Source organism: Zosterops lateralis, assembly GCF_965231275.1.
Source record: "Zosterops lateralis genome assembly, chromosome: 5".
Classification (NCBI taxonomy): Eukaryota; Metazoa; Chordata; class Aves; order Passeriformes; family Zosteropidae; genus Zosterops; species Zosterops lateralis.
In genome coordinates, this window is record NC_139766.1 from 15,591,035 (window position 1) to 15,608,223 (window position 17,189).

Genomic DNA, 17,189 nt, shown 5'->3' on the forward strand with positions numbered 1-17,189 from the left:
CTTTAGACCCAGGCACCACAATTCAAGTGTCAGAATAAAGCCCCAGGAAGATTCAGGGCAGTGCCGTGAGCTATTACTCTTCCACTGCCACCACTGTGTGCTCAGCAAGGGCTCTGCCTGTGCTGATCCTGCATTCACAATTGGCTTTGCTGTGTAGGTGTAAATTCAATTGTAGTAACTGACTACAGAAATTACAACTCCCCTGAGACACTGTATTTTTTCATTCACATGGTGCGTGCCCTTAAAAATCAAATTAAAAATAAGTTAGCATCAATATCTTCTTTCTACAGGTGGCAACAACCAACTCCTACAGAAATAGATCTGAAGCCATTGATAACCCAGTTCTTAGACTCATTCATGTCCCACATTTGCAAGAATCTCACTTTATGGAAATTGGGATTTAATACATTAAATACTTTGCAAGATCACCAACTCCAAATACTAAAAAAGAAATGTCAACGCTGTACTTTTCCTTTTTTAAACAAATATTACAAAATTGAATTTTATTGAGTTTCACACAAGATGCACTTATAAAATCGATACAGAATGTCATTCAACAGAAAAAAATGAAAGCAATTTCAAGCTTTCTTTAGCAACTGCTAAATAATTATAAAATAAGATACACCAAATTGACAGATAATCTTAATTTCAATGTGTGAACATCTCCAATTAGTATAAAATACATCAAAAATTAAAGATTTTTCAAATTTTTCCACAGCACAAGTCCTCTTCTTTTTACTTTCATCCCTGAACATAACCACAGATTTTGGCCATTACTCCCACTGCTCTTATGGGACAGGAGAGGCTGAAAGACTGCAGCAAGGAGTTCCCATCAGAGCAGACAACCCTAAACTGTACAGCAGAGTTCTCTCAATACCAAGTCTGCTCAGACATGTAACTCTGTCCAACTGCCTCCATCTGCTATATTATTGTAGTCCTGCAAGTTTCAGGGATTAGCAGATACATTTAACTTTCACATGTTCATACAGCAAATAAACTTTGGCTTTCTCATTCTGACAAATTATGAAATTAGCAAAGAGCAAATTGTCTTCATTCGTTCAGCACTGAAATACTTTTATGATACCTTCCCTTGGAAAGTAAAATTGGTGCTTACTTGAATGTCTGAAAGGCATTTTGGAAGCTAATGATGTGTTTTTACAACATATGAAGAATTTATCATTAACTAAGGAGTCTCTTCCGATAAAACTCTCCAGCCTATGTTTTGAGCTCAAATTGAATAATCCATTCTTGATCTGAGGATTCCAGAAGTTCTTTTTTCAATCTCCCAACTCTGCATCTCACACCAGAAATTAAGATGCATTGTAGTGCTTAAATGCTCTTTATAGATCTAGTCCATCTACTGAAGTTTGACTACAACCAATCGATTACATTAAATGGATGATTATGATTTGATTGTCAGCGTGAGCTTTTATAGGCATGTTCTCAGGCAAGTTAATACACAGATGTCATTCTTCTAAGAGTTAAATGCAAAATGCAGTGCAATGTTCTTTACTGCTGTGTTAATGTCATACATACAGTTCCAACATAACACTTGTTTGCTGCAATTAACACTGCCGTTCCTTAACATCAGAAGTGCCCCTTTAGTATTTTTTCCTACAGCAACAAAAAAATCCTCAGCTTTTAAAAATAATTTTCTAAATTATTTGCCTTGCAGGACACATAACACATGAAATAAATATGCTTCATGTTTGCTCAGTTAAGCAGAACCTTCATTACTGTGATCTTTCCTTGGCGTTTAGTATTCAGATAAAATACTAAGCAGTAAGTCTTTCACTTAAAGGCAAAGTTTTATTCTGATTACAAGATTTTCAAGATACATCTTGAAAAGATTTTTGTTGACAAGAATAACTATCTTGACTTACTGTTTTATGTACCAATGCTTTATGTGTGTGTTGATATAAGCACAAGTTTTGAATTCTGCTCGCAGATGTTTAATAAAACACGGTAACTGGATAGGCAAGCTTCCGGTCAAGTCGCCATACATTTCCAGGAATATCCTTTCACTGGAGGAACCTTCATGAAAAAGTGTTCTGGAAGCATGGTTTCACAATGCAGAACAGGGTTATGCTTTTTTCCAGTCTGTTTTCCAGAAAAGTGATACTGCAGCTCTGCCACCTGGCTAGAGACTCACGATCCACCACATTTTCCAAGAGGCAAGTTAGAGATCACTTACTTGACCTGACCAGATACCAAGCCAAGTTACTTGTAGAAAGAAATTAATATTTTTTTTTTTGCCATTAATAATTTAAGTTTTTAAATAAATATTTATGTGCCTTTTGGCAACTGTCCATTCTGGTAGCATCTGCTGTCCCAACAGCTCAGTATCCTTAGCACATTGATTTAAAAAAAAATAAATTCTTAGTCAATTCTGTTTCCACAAATAGTAAACCTGTCTATCTCCAACAAGTCTTTCTTTGCAGACCTGTGTTTTAATTCTGAACTGTCTTGGCTTATATCTTTTTCTTCTCCATCAGGAGTTGTCAGAAATTGATCAGAATTGCTTGTTACAAGTAAAGATGGCATATTCTCCTTCTGATGCACTGGTTGATTGGTAACTGATGTAGAACCGTTTTCATCTGTGGAAATTCCTGTTGAAAGAGAAGGCAATTATAAAGATAATAATGAATTTAACATAGACATATTGATACAATGTGCAACATCCAGATTCATCCAAAGGTATCCTGAAAAAGTGTGCTGCAACAAGTAAGCAGAAGCAACAGAAAAATGCTTTCTGGAAGCTATTACCTCTTCTTAGCTTTACTGTAAGAGATTTCCTTTTCTGATTTAGAAAATACATAGACAATAAACAGACAGAAAAAACAAATTCTACAGAAGTTTAAATAATCAGCAAGAGCATAAGCAGAAGTTAGGACATACATGCTTATTTTTGTTGGCTTATGCAAAAAGATTTCTGACGATCCTTGTGTGAACCACACAAACATTTGCTACTGAAATGAACAAAAAGGAATCTCTGTGGCAGGAACTAGATGTGCCTAATCCTCTACAGAAGTACAATAAACCTGCCTTCTCCAGGGATAGCTAATAAATGACTCATGCACTGCTATGCACTTTAATAGCACTGGCTCTTAAAGCAGTGCTATTAAAGATGTCTATTTTTATTCCTGTCTCTTACTTTAGTGGAACTGAACACTGGCTTCATTAACCTAGGATATTGGTAAGTAATATCCGTGTATTTTGTCCATATTTTCCTAAAGCGTTTAAAAAATTAAAGTGCCCAAGCAAATGACAAGCAGGTAAGAAAAAAAGATTTTAAAAATTATCTCCTCCTCAGTAAAGACTGAGTTATTGTTTCTAAAGGAATCTGAAAAAAATCTGACTGATGTGGAGAGTACTGCAGACCAGCTCAAGGAAATGTTATCTGTCAGAATGGCAGCACCATCCAAATTACTACAAAAAACTTATTTCTGCAGAACATCTGTCCACAGTATGCCATCTACTACTTGGAGGTACATGGATTACCTACCCTCTAATCTTATGCAAGTTAAAGGTATTAAATTTGCATTGAGAAAGGAGTAATTTTAACTCTAATACTTGGTTACAAACATAATTATTTATTAACCCAGCAGCTTCCAGATAGCTGGTAGCTGGTCAGCCTGTAAATGATTACCAGTAATTAGAGCTTTCATCCTTCAAGAGCAAGTTTTAGAATTTTACTCTCCAAAATTTTAACTGTTTTTGTGGACAAGGTGGAAACTCTTAAAAATAAACTGTCTTAAATGATAAACTGGCAGAAAGGAGACCAGATGTATTAATTCCCTTACCCTCATCCTAGTAAGAGATGGGTTGAGAGACTGTATTGTAAAAACCTGATAATTGGGGCATAGAGATTAACTAATGCTGCAGAGCCCAGCAGTAATAATGCAAAAGCTGAGGGAAGGTAAAAATCATTCTTTCACATAATCAAGATTTCTAGTTAATAAAAAAATATAAAATCCCCAAAATTCTGTGAAATTGAGTTTTTCCCATCACCAGTGGAAGCTAGGAATACTCTGAATAAAATCCACAAAAGCTTTTGGTTGCTACTTTTCTCAAAATCTTTCCAACGAAGAAAATAAGCACCCCTGCTACTTCAGCTCAAAATAGTCTTCAGGATTTATATACTGTAACTTAAATCTCAATATAAGTAAGTACAACTTACTAAGCGTCATATCCAAATGCAGTAATAGAATGCTTATCATCATTATAGTCCTCTAATGAAATGCAAAATTGAATGCAAATATGAATTCAGAACAATTTATATCACATTCTTTCATCATGAAAGTAAAGCAGTTGTATGAATTTAAAAGTAAACATTTGCACCAGGTTTCTGCCTGATGTGATTTGACACATGAGATACAGAGGTTTATGCCAAACAGCGACAGATCCTTAACTCTGCCCTTGCTGGCGAGACACTCTGACGACTAATGAGCACCTTGCATTTCAAGCTGTTCAAGTTGTTGGCAAGCCATGGAGGGAACACAATAAAAGCCCCACTGTAAAGTTCTCTAAGGCTCTCACTGAGCTTTTCCCACAGGAAGATGCAATCCAATTCAGTTGACGGGAACAATGAAGGTTTCTGTTTCCTTCTATAATGTGTCACACAAACACAATAATGCCATATTCCCATTATAAATGAGGACCTGTAAGAGGAAATTGTGCTGCAAAGACTGGAAATAGGGTAGAGACCCACTGAAATTCCTCTCTGGATTTCATAAAGCTTTTCATTATGTGTTCATGACAACTACAACTAATTATACCTATGTGTAAACTAACCATGTTTCACTTTGATTTCCATGAGAAACACAGATTGCTTCCCTACTAAACTTAAAGCACTGACATAGGTTATGTGTAAATATTTACTTACTTGTCAGTGACATGGCAGAGGGGGTTAGACTAGACGGTCTTTAAAGCTTCCTTCCAACCCAAACTAAACCATTCTATGATTATGATTTTAAAACAAAAGCATGCTTCCATTCCATTGTTTCTATCATCTCTACATATCACACTGAAATCTTATCAGAGATAAGAGAATTTATTACCAAAAGAAGATGCATGAACGAAAATCAATAAACTCTATTGTATTTACGGATTTGTGTTCACAGCTGTGCTATGGCACAATTAAGGTCCAGCAATAGGGTTTGTGCAGCAAACATGGTCATGGATCTGGTTTAATATCAAATTTTGTCTGAAAAATTTTCACTGAAAACAAACCGAGGCAGTTGTCCTTACCTTGGGTAGATTTAAATGTGCCTTGCTGTTTGCCAGCTGGCTTCCCTGGGGTGGCAGTCAGGACAGGATTGAATAATTTCTCCTCCATTTTTGCTTCCTTTACATATTGACATGATTTCCCCAGCAATACGATGCTGTTAAGGACTTTGAGAGAGATTAACCTGGAAAAAAAAAAATTTACATATTTGCATTGGCATATTTAAATAACTGCATATTATTAATACAGCAATTATTAAGATGAAAATAATTGCATATGGTAAGTGCTGTCTTAGAAGGATTAGCTAACAAATTAAATCCTTTCAATACCAAGATCAAAAGGTAATTTCTTTTCCCTAACATTTTGTTTTGGATTCAATGCTTAATTTTCTTTTTCCTCCAGAAAGCATCTAGAGGAAAGCATCAAGTTTTATTATTTAACTAAAGGACTACAAGGACAGTTAAGCAGCCATTTAAGATCTCAAATATTTAAACAGAATTAAAAAGGGCCATCAATACTGCATGTCCAAAATAAATGCACCCAAATTAAGTGTGCCCGGCCAAGGATCTCTAGTAGACTTGGAACCACAGGACAGCAAATACAGAATCATAGAATCATTAAACCAGCACTGCCAAGTCCAATATCTAACTTTTACAAACTAAAGGCTAATCATAAGTCCTTTTTCACATCACAGAAGACAGTCCATAAAATTCAACAGATCTAAAGAGGCCACACTGCATTACCATCTTAGCACAGTCCAGATGATGGCAGATTCTTTTTCTACTATGACTAAATTGCAGCACAAACTTCAGAAAATCACTGAATCCCTTTCACACGTGTCTCTGCATTTGAAGAAAAAGAAAGGCCTCATCTACCATCAAGTGCTTTTTTACCATTCAACAGAGTTTTGCAAAATCTAATTTTCATTACTAGCAACACATGACTCGTAGAGCAATGTCCACTCCAGGGAGAAATGGCTCATTGCAGAATGACAAGGAGAGAGTGATCTGTTCTCTGCAGGATGAATGAAATACTCTCTATGCAAATCAAGCTATGTAATGAGAGTGAACCAAATGCAGACTCTGAATTCATTCTCCACTCTCTGAAAAGTCTGTTTATCATGTACATCATTAACAGACTAAAAAGACAACTTGGAATGAACATTCACAGATCCATGGAGCAGGTCTAACTGCTTAATCATAAAGTGAGGCAAGCACACTCCAGCAGCAGCTCCCCTGTCTCTCTGTTTAAATGTAGTCAGAACTTGTCAAACAGAAAAAAAACTATACTACACTTTTAAGGGAAAAAGTAAGTTTTGTTTATTCCATTTCAATAGAGAAATGGAAGAATGAGCAGAGCACATCACTTTCAGTACTCAGAAAAAAGTGACATTTTAGTATCTAAGCAACCACAAAGAAGATATCATTTTATACAGGTTGAAAGCTGTGCTTCTCTTCAATTTTATTATATTATTGGGAGAGATTTTATTTCAGTGTTGAGAAGCTCTCCTTCATTTTTAATGTTTTAGAGGTGGTTTTTCTTATGCTTCTTATGTAATATGTTTTTGTTCTGAGAGAGTAGGTTTCTACAGCATAGTTTGACTCTGATTTAATGAGATCAGAAGTGTAAAAGGCCATAAATCACCACTTCCCTCTATCAGTTCCAGCTTCCCATGGAAAATTATGCAAGTGTGTTTAGCAATTCTCCTTTATTCTTTTCTGCCAGCCTACCCCAGGCTTAGATTTCTAACAAGAATGTAAGTTTGCAGTTGTTCAAAATTCTAGAAAAAGAAAACTCAAGGGTTTTGTTGGCAAGGCTCTTTAACTACAATTAAAGTTTAACTGGAGTTGTTAATAAAGAACACAAAATGAATTCACCCATAGTATAGGCTCAATTCTTTGCCCAGTTAACTGCTTCAGTTTTTAACATGTTATTTCTCATGTATCTATGCTATTATGTTTGTATTCTATATATATTCTCACATCTGATGAAAAGCTGAAATTTATGTTCAGAACAAAAAATACTTGAAAGATGCAGCAAGTGGTGAGCTAGCTCCAAGTCTGAGATCACAGCAAAAGTAAAAATTTGTTCTCACTTTTCAATAAGGACAAAAATAGACCAAAATGTATTTACTTTTGTGACTTACATTTTTCAAGAGCAGCATTTAACACTTCACATTACTTCCTTCTGCCCTCTATTCTCCAAGCAACAGAGACAGTGAAAAATCCTGGGCTGCAGCAGTGGAATGGTAGAGGTAGGAAAATATTACATATATTGGGAAAAAAAAACCACTGAGCAGGATGAAACTGCTGACCTTGGTATACCACAGTTTGAATGTGATGATCAGGGCATAGTGCTTTGAATTATACAAAGCTGGCTTTAGGGAGAACATGGGCACAGAATGTAGTATGCTGGGGAAAAAAAATCAAAGTATGGTGCAGAGGAAGGTGGCTAAAATTTCACTGTTTGGCCTATGTGCAATATCTCAAAGTCTTAGTTATCTGTAAACCTACACTGATGTAGACAAAACACATCTGATCACGATCTATTTTTCGCAGATGAGGGTCAGATTAGAGATAGGAGTCTACCTATCAATAAAGAATGTGTAGTAATCATGTTCTTTTCACAAGTTATTGTAGAACAGTAGTCTCCTCTCTTCCTGCTGAACCACTGCCACAGCCTTAGAAGTCTTACTGCCTTCACTTACAACACAACTTGGTAGGACACTGCAAGAAGTACTCCCACAATACTTCAGGCAGGTTCTTCTTCTGTCAGCAACTTGAAACACTTAATTGCTTATGGCCAATTTTGAGAGACAACAAACCATGACAGTGCACTATGCAACTTTCCTAGAAAGTGGCCATCCACAGATAGTACACACAGAAAGTGTCTCAAGACAGACAAACTAAATTGGATGTAAAGTTATGCAGCCTCAGAAGTACCTATCAACTGGTGAGAAGTTAAAGGTTAGACAAGTATAAACGCTGAAGGGATTCTTGCACATCACTGGCTATGGAAAAGGAATTGCCATAGAATATTGTATTTCTTGATTAAGATTACTTATTGACTCCACCCTTCCCAGGAAAGGTGAGCTTTGCATTTATTAATTTTTTTTTAACAGCAGTTTCCTAAACCAAAGTAAACCTTGCATTTAACTACTTGAGAGAAAAATTCACGATCTGCTCAGAGCAGTTGAACTGCTTATTTTTGTTGGCTTATTGAATCTTTTGGTCTTTTTACAGAAAACTTCATTCCTTGGAATTCAATTTCCTTTTTTACACAGAAGTATGGTGCTTGTCTCTCAGATTCTCTCAGTATTTTTGCAGTAAGTTATCTCCATTACTGAAGTTACTTATTGAGGGCTATAATCCCCCAATGTAGTCAAAGTACTTAGGGACAAATCTGCACTCTCAATTTCAGATTATGAGCATAAGGGTTTTAAATTTATGTTGTACTGAATATAAATTGTGTTTGTCCTTACATTCAGAAGTATCAACAGAAACTGCTTTCACATATGTAATCAAATAATGGTGAATACTTTTCAGTTGTGTGGATTTACTTACCCACAGTAGAACAGCACAACACAAACATAAGCTAAGACTCCTTGTACTTTTATTGAGCTTGTTACGACTCTGATGAGCTGTTTTAAGAATAAAAGTTAAAATTTAGCACACAGTTACTAACAGAACATTGTAACAGACATTTCTTATTTGGTAAATTCAAGGAAAAGCAGAAACATTTAAATTAACAGAAATTTAGTCTAATGTTTCCCTTGGCAGTACTAAATACCCCAGATTTTGACTTGGGTAAGTATTATACTAGCACTTAGTTGCAACTTTGTCAAAACCAGAGCCTGAAAATGTTTCCTTAACACTGATTTTCAAGCAAAATAGGAAGTGGAAAAAACCTCCAAAACTCAAGGGCTAGAGGAGAGTTAACAAATTTTGAGGAAAATGTCAAGAGATGCAACGCAAAACAGAATCAGTGTTACACACTATGCTAACCTTATGATTACAAAATTGCTTTGTGGACAAGGCGTATGACTCCCAAGTCTGACTAACAAATGCATCCTGAAATTTCAGTTTTATTTCAGTAGTTTAAACAAATCCTGTGAATAGTATTTTTCCCCATCTCTATGGGAGAACATTACATTTAAGTTAATTCATATTGCAATTCTTCCAGGAACATTGTGCATTAGCATATTTGCTGACAAAGCATGTACAGATCCCCAGCATTATGATAACTACTGCTTGTCTACATGTGTGTATGGGGAAAGTCAGAGCAGTTATCTAGACAAAACATTCTGCAAAAGTTAATTCACCCCAGCATGTGGACACAGTTCTATTGATGAAGTCATTCATTTTATAGCAAGATTTATGTATAACAAACTATTTCAGAGTGATGTACTCAACAACAGCTCAGGAGCTCAGTGCCCCATATCAAAGAATATTGGGTCATTAAGGCTGCCATTACAGGGACAGCCACAAGGACTCCTATGAAAAACCTAAATTAACTGCTGCACTACTGCTAACCTTCTGGCAACCAGCTGCTTTGACTATTCCAAATGAATGAATAGGACAACTGCCAAAAGGAATATATGTTTAGTAAACACAGATGTAGTTTAATTTCACTGGTACATTTCAAATTCTTACCAATTCTACAAAAGTAATATATATTTGATTTTCTATGAAAGGCCAAGAAACAATAATGCATTTGTGAAGCCACAAGTAGTATGTGATATGGGTTATACTGAGTGTTAACCTTTCAGCATCATTTCAGTTACTTCAAAGGATAATTTCATCCTCAACACATCCAGCCAGCTGTTTCAGAGGGACACATTCTCAAAGTGAGATCTTATTGACAGAAAACTGATAGGAATGATACAACTTACTAAAACAGCCAGTGGAAGAGGAATGAAACCCATTCTTCTGGAAACTGAATCGCTATAATCTGTATATGCCTAGGAAAAGAATAGGAAGAATAATGAACTACTTATGCAAAGGAATGAGCTTATTTTAGTTTGGCACACCCTCCAGATAAAAATAAAGCTCTGTTAACAAACACTATAGTGGTATAAAGTGTACCCATTCACATTTTGGAATTCAAATGGAGATAGTTGCACTCTCAGACAAAAATATAATACTACCATGACTAGTAAGATTAGCTTCAGTGCTCTAAATCAAGAGCAACTGGAGTATAATGCAAATCTCTAAATCGAGAGCAATTAGGACACTGAATCCAAAGGCGCTGATATTTCATCTGTACATTATTACCAGCTTAGAGACCTTTCTGTATTAATTTGACTGATCCTCAAGTACTCTACAGAAAAAACTTACAGGGATAAAAGAACAATTATCCACCACACTAGCAATTTTAAATCATACTACAAACATCCATAAATAGCCTTAAGATAACTGTGCTAAAATTATTTTGAAAATGTTCTTACATTTGAACTCAAAACACAAATACTTTGCACAACAGCTTGTCTGCAGTGTTAAACATCACACCAAAGTCAGTGCCTAAATGATGCTATTTTATTCCAGTATTGGAATTTTCAAAACTAATAAACTAGTGTTTTTATTATTAAGAAATTATTATTAACTATTTGTAGCTGATGGTATCTTGCTTTTTTATAAGGTTTAACTACTGCATTGCTCACAACAGCCCAAGAAACAAGCGCAAGAAAACTACAGAAATCATAGGAATAAAGTTCCTTTAATAGTTAGAGCACACATCTAAAGCACTGATGAGTGGAATGCTAAGAGGTGAAACCTAACAAGTCCTCATGCATGGAAGGTGTGCAGTAAACAGGTTTCCAAAAAAATGGTACTAATTCAAAACAAGTGGTCTGTGTGTTCTATAAATATCCAGGACATGACAGTAACATGCACAGTGCAAACATCTCTAAACATCTGTGCACTCTGTCTGTAAAGAAATAAAAATTCCCAATGAATACTGTGTTTTAACCTGACACAGTTAAAATACCATGAAAAGAACAGTAATCTAAAATTACCTTGTTAGTTTACTTACTTCCCATGGATGTCAAAAATGTAATGTTGTTACAACTGACCCCCCTTCCTGTAAGTGTATTTGGAAGAGACTATTCAGCACTATATTAAATAAAGCTCCAACTGACCTGAACAACTGGATAAAAATAACATAAATCATAAAGAAATATTCCTGCTATCTCTTATTAAAGAAAGCAGAGCAGAGTTTCAGTGCTGCAGGAGTGTTAACAGTACTGTATGTATTTCTTTACATGTTTGTTCCAATATCCCCCTTGTAACAACTGTGTTAGTTAATACAGGAAAGTGCATTTTATTTTCAGGCTTACATTTTTCTGTCGACTGCTAACAAGGTCAAATGCAAGACTGGCTCTGTATTCACTGTAGACCTGGAAAAAGTCCAGCACATCAGATGTGTGATTAATTTATTGTCACACTTTATAAAAGCAACACAGATATTAATACATTATTTCCATAAAATATTACGAAATTATGCATTTGCTGAAAAGAGTCAAAACCAGTTTTTCTGAGGTCTAACTGTACTCTTCAAGAGATGAGCCTCTACTTCTGCAATAAAGTAATTTGCACATATATATACATATATATACAACAAACAAACAACACTATGCTATGCTTCAGGAATTGAATGAGACTTCCTAAATTTACTGAATTTCAGGATCATGAGAAACACAAAATAACAGAAATCCTCTTAATCACATTTAGTTTCTTCCCCCCACAATTCATAACTGCTTTTAAGCTACAGAAAAGCTAGCCCTGGAATTAAATTAAACAAATGAGAGAGTTTTCTTATACACTAAGCAAATGATCCTATGAAAAAAGCAAATTGCATCTGAAGATGAATTAAGCTTTTCCTTCTCTTTAAAACAGCTCAGCATATTAAGAAAGAAAAGCATCTGTTTTAAGGATAAGTGGCAGGAAAACTTACTCTGCAGGTGTTAATAATTCTGGATAAAGTCTGACCTAGCAACCATAAATCTTTAGCTTCATACATAAACCCCACAAAGTTTATTAAATAAACCTTGCAAAATTGCCAGTAACTACCCCCATCCTCCAGCTGTTTCAGCACTCTGAAGCATGCTACGTTTTTGGCTACCATGACTTCATTACTGCTCTTTTCCACACTCTATATGAAAGTAGGGCATGCATAAATGCCTCTGGCATAAGGGAGCTTATTAAGTGCATCTATTACACTTGTTTCTACACCCCACAATGTAGTTACTTTAGAGATGCTGAAAAAGAAAGCACTTCACAAGTTCTGATCTTATTTCCCAAGAAGTGGTTTTAACAGTGAAAAGACACTAAGTCTCATGTTCACAAATTTATCAAGCATGTTTGAATTCATACAGTGTGGAACACAAATGGTGCATGTATCTATCATGCTGCAGCACACAAGCAGCTACCTCATCTACTGCTTTAAAAGAAGGACTGGATAATATATACGGCCTAAGAAATTTTAGGAATGGGAAACTAACATAACCTACATCGTATTAGCGCTCCAGGGACAGGGGGGAAATAAAAAAACTGATTTCAGATTCCACTTTTAACACACATGCAAGAATAGAGTTAATATAGTTATACAACACTTGCAATAATTTATGCATCTGGAACTACTAATTTAGAAGCAGAGGTGTTAGTTACACATTACAAAGATGCTCAAAAGTATATTGTATCAGGAAATAAGCAAGCTTTCCCAAGTGATACCAAATATATGAAAATAACAAATTTTATGTTTTCTGCACTGGAAAAAATTGTAGTATTTAAAAAAAATAGCAAAATTAAATACAATTTAAAATAGCACCCAGCATTCCAAACAGGATACCTACATCTGCCGTGATGTCATTGAATTTTGTTATAAAGGCATGTTTCACAATATCCACTGCAATTTCTGAAGCAACCACCATGCAAACATCCGGGAATAACACCCAAAGGTGATCTGCAGGTTGTGAAGAAACAAGCAAGGCCATTTAATTTAATGCAGCATACAAAAAGAACTATAACAATTCTATTCAACAATGAAATATCCTCATGAGTCTGAAAAATCTGTAAATTTACATCACCACTGAGTGATGCAAATTCTTGCTTATTCCGCTGCTGTCCTTAAAACTTATCAGTACTATACAATTACATTACAGTTAGGATCGGGCTCTAAACTCTTCACTTCGTAAACCTTTACTTCTAATAGGAAGACAACCTTTGTATGTACTAGATACTACATGTTCAGTACGTGTAAGGCATAGACAAAGCATCTGCAATTTTAGATACTTAAGGTAAAATTTAGGTAGACTGATGAGAATCAGGCAAAATACAATACAGAGATCAGGGGTCAAGATTACTAAAACAATGTTTTAATAAAATTGCTATTTTGCACAATATTTATTAAATATGTCATTAAGATCCTAAGTATAATCAATATTAAATTAAGAATTGTATTTTTAACATAATCTTTATTACACTTCATTCTCACTAGCCACTTTCTAGGGGATTCTTCATTCACAGTGCACTCCAAGGAAAGAAAAGGGTTGGGAAGAAATCATCACAGACACTGCTTGAAAGATAACTATACATGTTTATAACATAATAATATACATTTCTAGCAGAAAGAACACACTCGTTCTTAAAAAAATACCAGAAATGGAAAAATGATAATCTAAGGTATTTGACAAAATTAAGATTTGTTAATTAAAATGTGTTGATTACCCTCATTTTTCAGATTAAGGGAAGAAGCAAGGGATAGAGCTCTTGATAGCACAGCAGTTTTTCTTCTACTTTACTCACCTGGATTCCATGAGAACTGTTCCATATTCCTTAGACATACAATTAGTAGCAGCACGTAATTGGTGAACCTCTCCTTTATATCTGGATTAAAAAAACAAAACCTGTCAGCTCCAAAAAAACATTTATTTGCATACAAAGATATCTAGTCACTCTCAGGTTCTATCATTTATTAATTCTTGGATTAGATAACATTTTCCACAAATTATTTAACTGAATTTAAGGGGCGGGGGAAATGCTGGGAACCACATCATGGACGGGATTTCTCCAGTAGGTTGTGACCTGGTCTATCTGATGCTGCCACAACTTGGGGTTCCCAGCAGCAGAACGGACTTGTGACTTACTATCACCTCTTCTAATACATTAATAAAATAATCATTCTTCTTGATAAAGTCTGTGCATTCCCTCAAAAAGAACCAGAACTTCCTGTTACTAAAATGAAGAGAATATACCTATCTGTCCTTTCAAGCTATTAGCAAGGTACATTTAATTTTCTACAGACCAAAGATACCCAAATTGCTGCATATTGGGTTCAGTAGAAGGAAAAACAAATGTTTGAAGAAAACTGTTACACTTCAGCTAGAAGGTTCCTACCATTCTTTCACACTTCCATCTTAAAAGAGAACAGCAGGATGTATCAGCACAGTTATCAAAACTGTAAGCACTGTAACACAAAAGCAATCTAATTAGGGACAAAGTCCTATGACTTGCCTCCCAGACAAGGCAGTCTTTTTTTCTATTTTGGTGTCCTGTTTCCAAAGATGACACGCACAGCTTGCTTCAGGAAGCATCACATTTTTTAGCTTATTAAAAAACACCTTCCTGAAACTGTATTATTGAAAGACAGGGTAAAACCGAAAACATAATGTCATCACAATTTAGGAAATCCAAAGACGTCTTTTTAGATGATAGAGCTACTAAGAAAATCTCCAAAGACACTGTTATTGCTTGTTACATCATTTTGTTAAGCACCTCCAATATTATCTGAGCCTCTACCTACTGGTTTTGGGAAACAACAAATAGAAATGATTCCAAGTGAAAATGATTTCACCATTTCCAGATCTAAACTGGTAGCTTGGTGGCACTTCCCATACTGATGTCTTACTACACATAAGCTTGAGACAGGCAGGGCTCTGCAAGGTATTTCACCGTGTGATACAGGGCACGTCTTAGAAAGTACAGCTTGCACAGTTCATTTCTATTCCCAAGACAACTTGCTTTTGAATTCTAGTGGTAGTAACTTCTCTTGAACACAGTCTGTACTCTTGTGGTCATTGCTTACCTTTTCTGCTACATCACATTTTCATTTTGATTAACATGTTAAACATGAAGAGAGTTTCACCTACTCATGAGAAATTCCTCAGATGCCCCTGTGAGATTCCTGTTATTCCCCTCAAGAATGACTGTATTTAGCTACTGTGCACTAATCAATACCTTTACACTGAATTGAAAACATATTTGACAACAGTAAAATTTTGAGCTGAGCCCCAGAAAAGTTGGGGCAAGGGGAATCCATTCAGTGTGTCCAAGCTTAATCAGCTACTGCTACGATCCCTACCCTACAGATGACTGCAGACCTCAGAAAACTCCTGGAAGAAGCAGAGAAAGATGGGAAATATATGGAAGTGCCTAGATTTAGTGTTTCCTTTCAGAAGTTTAGCTCAGACCAGGCATGCAGTTTAAGCACAATGTATTCTAGGACACAAGACATTCCAAAGTTTAACTGGAAGCTCAGCTGACAGGACCAGACCAGCCTCAGTTCCAGGGTAGGATAAAGTATTGGCATAGCATGCCAACACAAAATGCACCATCATTTCAGCTGCATGAAATAAAACATTTAAAGGATACTAAAGTGATCAGAATACCTGAATTGAAACAATATTGTTCCATCCTTACTGAAGCTGTGATGCAGTACATCTGTTCAAATTCAAAAGAGGTGAAAAGCTCTACTAAAAATCTGTCTGCTATTTATCTATGAGAAGAAAAACACTGCTATTTATAACCATACTGAAAGGTGTTCCAGGAAAAGCTATCTATTTGAAAGGAATAAATTAGCTTGTTTTGTGCACTCTTCTATGTAAGTACTCACTGCTTCCATCTCCACACTGCTTAATGAATGGCAATACTTCTTCCATCAACTGATAAAGGATGACCTGGTTTTGCTATTATGGGTCTTCAATAACAATGTCCAGCAATAAAATACTGATACCCTATTCTTTTTATGGAGGAAATTACTAGCAATTTCTAATATTAGTTCCTTGCTTATTTCAACATGAAAGAGAACTCATCTTTAGGTAGGAGAGTTAGATGCATAGTTGTAACTATTTTCTGCATTAATAAGAAACCTTATCTAGGTTTTCTGTCAATAGATAAGTAAATTTCATCTTTAGCATTTTCACTGTAAAGTTAAATATCTCTGATTTTAAAAATATAAGTAATTATATCTTGGAAGCAAAAATAGTATTATTATCACAGAATAAACAGATAATCAACATAGCTGGGAAGATCTTTTTGGGGAGGTTTAAGAGCATCTGTGTGGTAGCTTAAAATTTAGTGTTAATTTTCTGTTGTATAATTTTCTGTGATACATTTAAGGTTTTTTGTAAACAGTCTTTCATCCAAAGAATGACAAAAAAATTGCATGTAATATTGCAGTTTGCAGATGAATTAGACAAAGGTCATACCAATAGTCAGAACTCAAAACCTGATGTTTTGAAAGCCTGTTGAAAGCCTGTTGAAAATTTAACTTGTGATACAAAAACATGAATCATCTGTTTTTAAATAAGTAGCTATTTTAATTTTTTTTAACCTATTGCACATTTGAGTTATCTGGTTTAAAAACTAAGAGCTGGAATGAAAAGAATACATTCTATTTTCCTTGCTCATCTGTATAAATGAAAGTAGGGAAATTCAAATCAGGTATACTGAAGAAATTCTTCACCATGAGGGTGGTGAGGCACTGGCACAGGTTGCCCAGAGAAGCTGTGGATGTCCCATCCCTGGAGTGCTCAGGACCAAGGCGGATGAGGCTTTGAGCAACCGGGTCTAATGGAAGGTGACCCTGCCCCCGGCAGGGAGTTGGAACGAGACAATCTCTGAGGTCCCTTCCAGCTCAGGGCATTCTGACATTCTACAAAAACTACTACAAGCAAAGAAGCTCTAAC

At 35.5% G+C, this 17,189-nt stretch overlaps 1 protein-coding gene across 1 annotated transcript in view; it reads right to left on the reverse strand.

Annotated features, from left to right (window-relative positions):
• Nucleotides 1–475: 475 nt before the first annotated feature.
• The window catches only part of TAPT1 (transmembrane anterior posterior transformation 1), a 45,361-nt gene continuing 28,647 nt past the window's right edge, over nucleotides 476–17,189 (reverse strand). The window contains exons 8-14 of the mRNA XM_083860835.1: nucleotides 14,029–14,109; nucleotides 13,077–13,186; nucleotides 11,562–11,621; nucleotides 10,119–10,187; nucleotides 8,791–8,867; nucleotides 5,251–5,411; nucleotides 476–2,609 (exon numbers count right to left, since the gene is read on the reverse strand). Of these exons, the coding sequence (XP_083716961.1) occupies nucleotides 2,380–2,609; nucleotides 5,251–5,411; nucleotides 8,791–8,867; nucleotides 10,119–10,187; nucleotides 11,562–11,621; nucleotides 13,077–13,186; nucleotides 14,029–14,109 (788 nt within the window). The 3' untranslated portion in view covers nucleotides 476–2,379. The remainder of the gene's footprint in view (nucleotides 2,610–5,250; nucleotides 5,412–8,790; nucleotides 8,868–10,118; nucleotides 10,188–11,561; nucleotides 11,622–13,076; nucleotides 13,187–14,028; nucleotides 14,110–17,189) is intronic.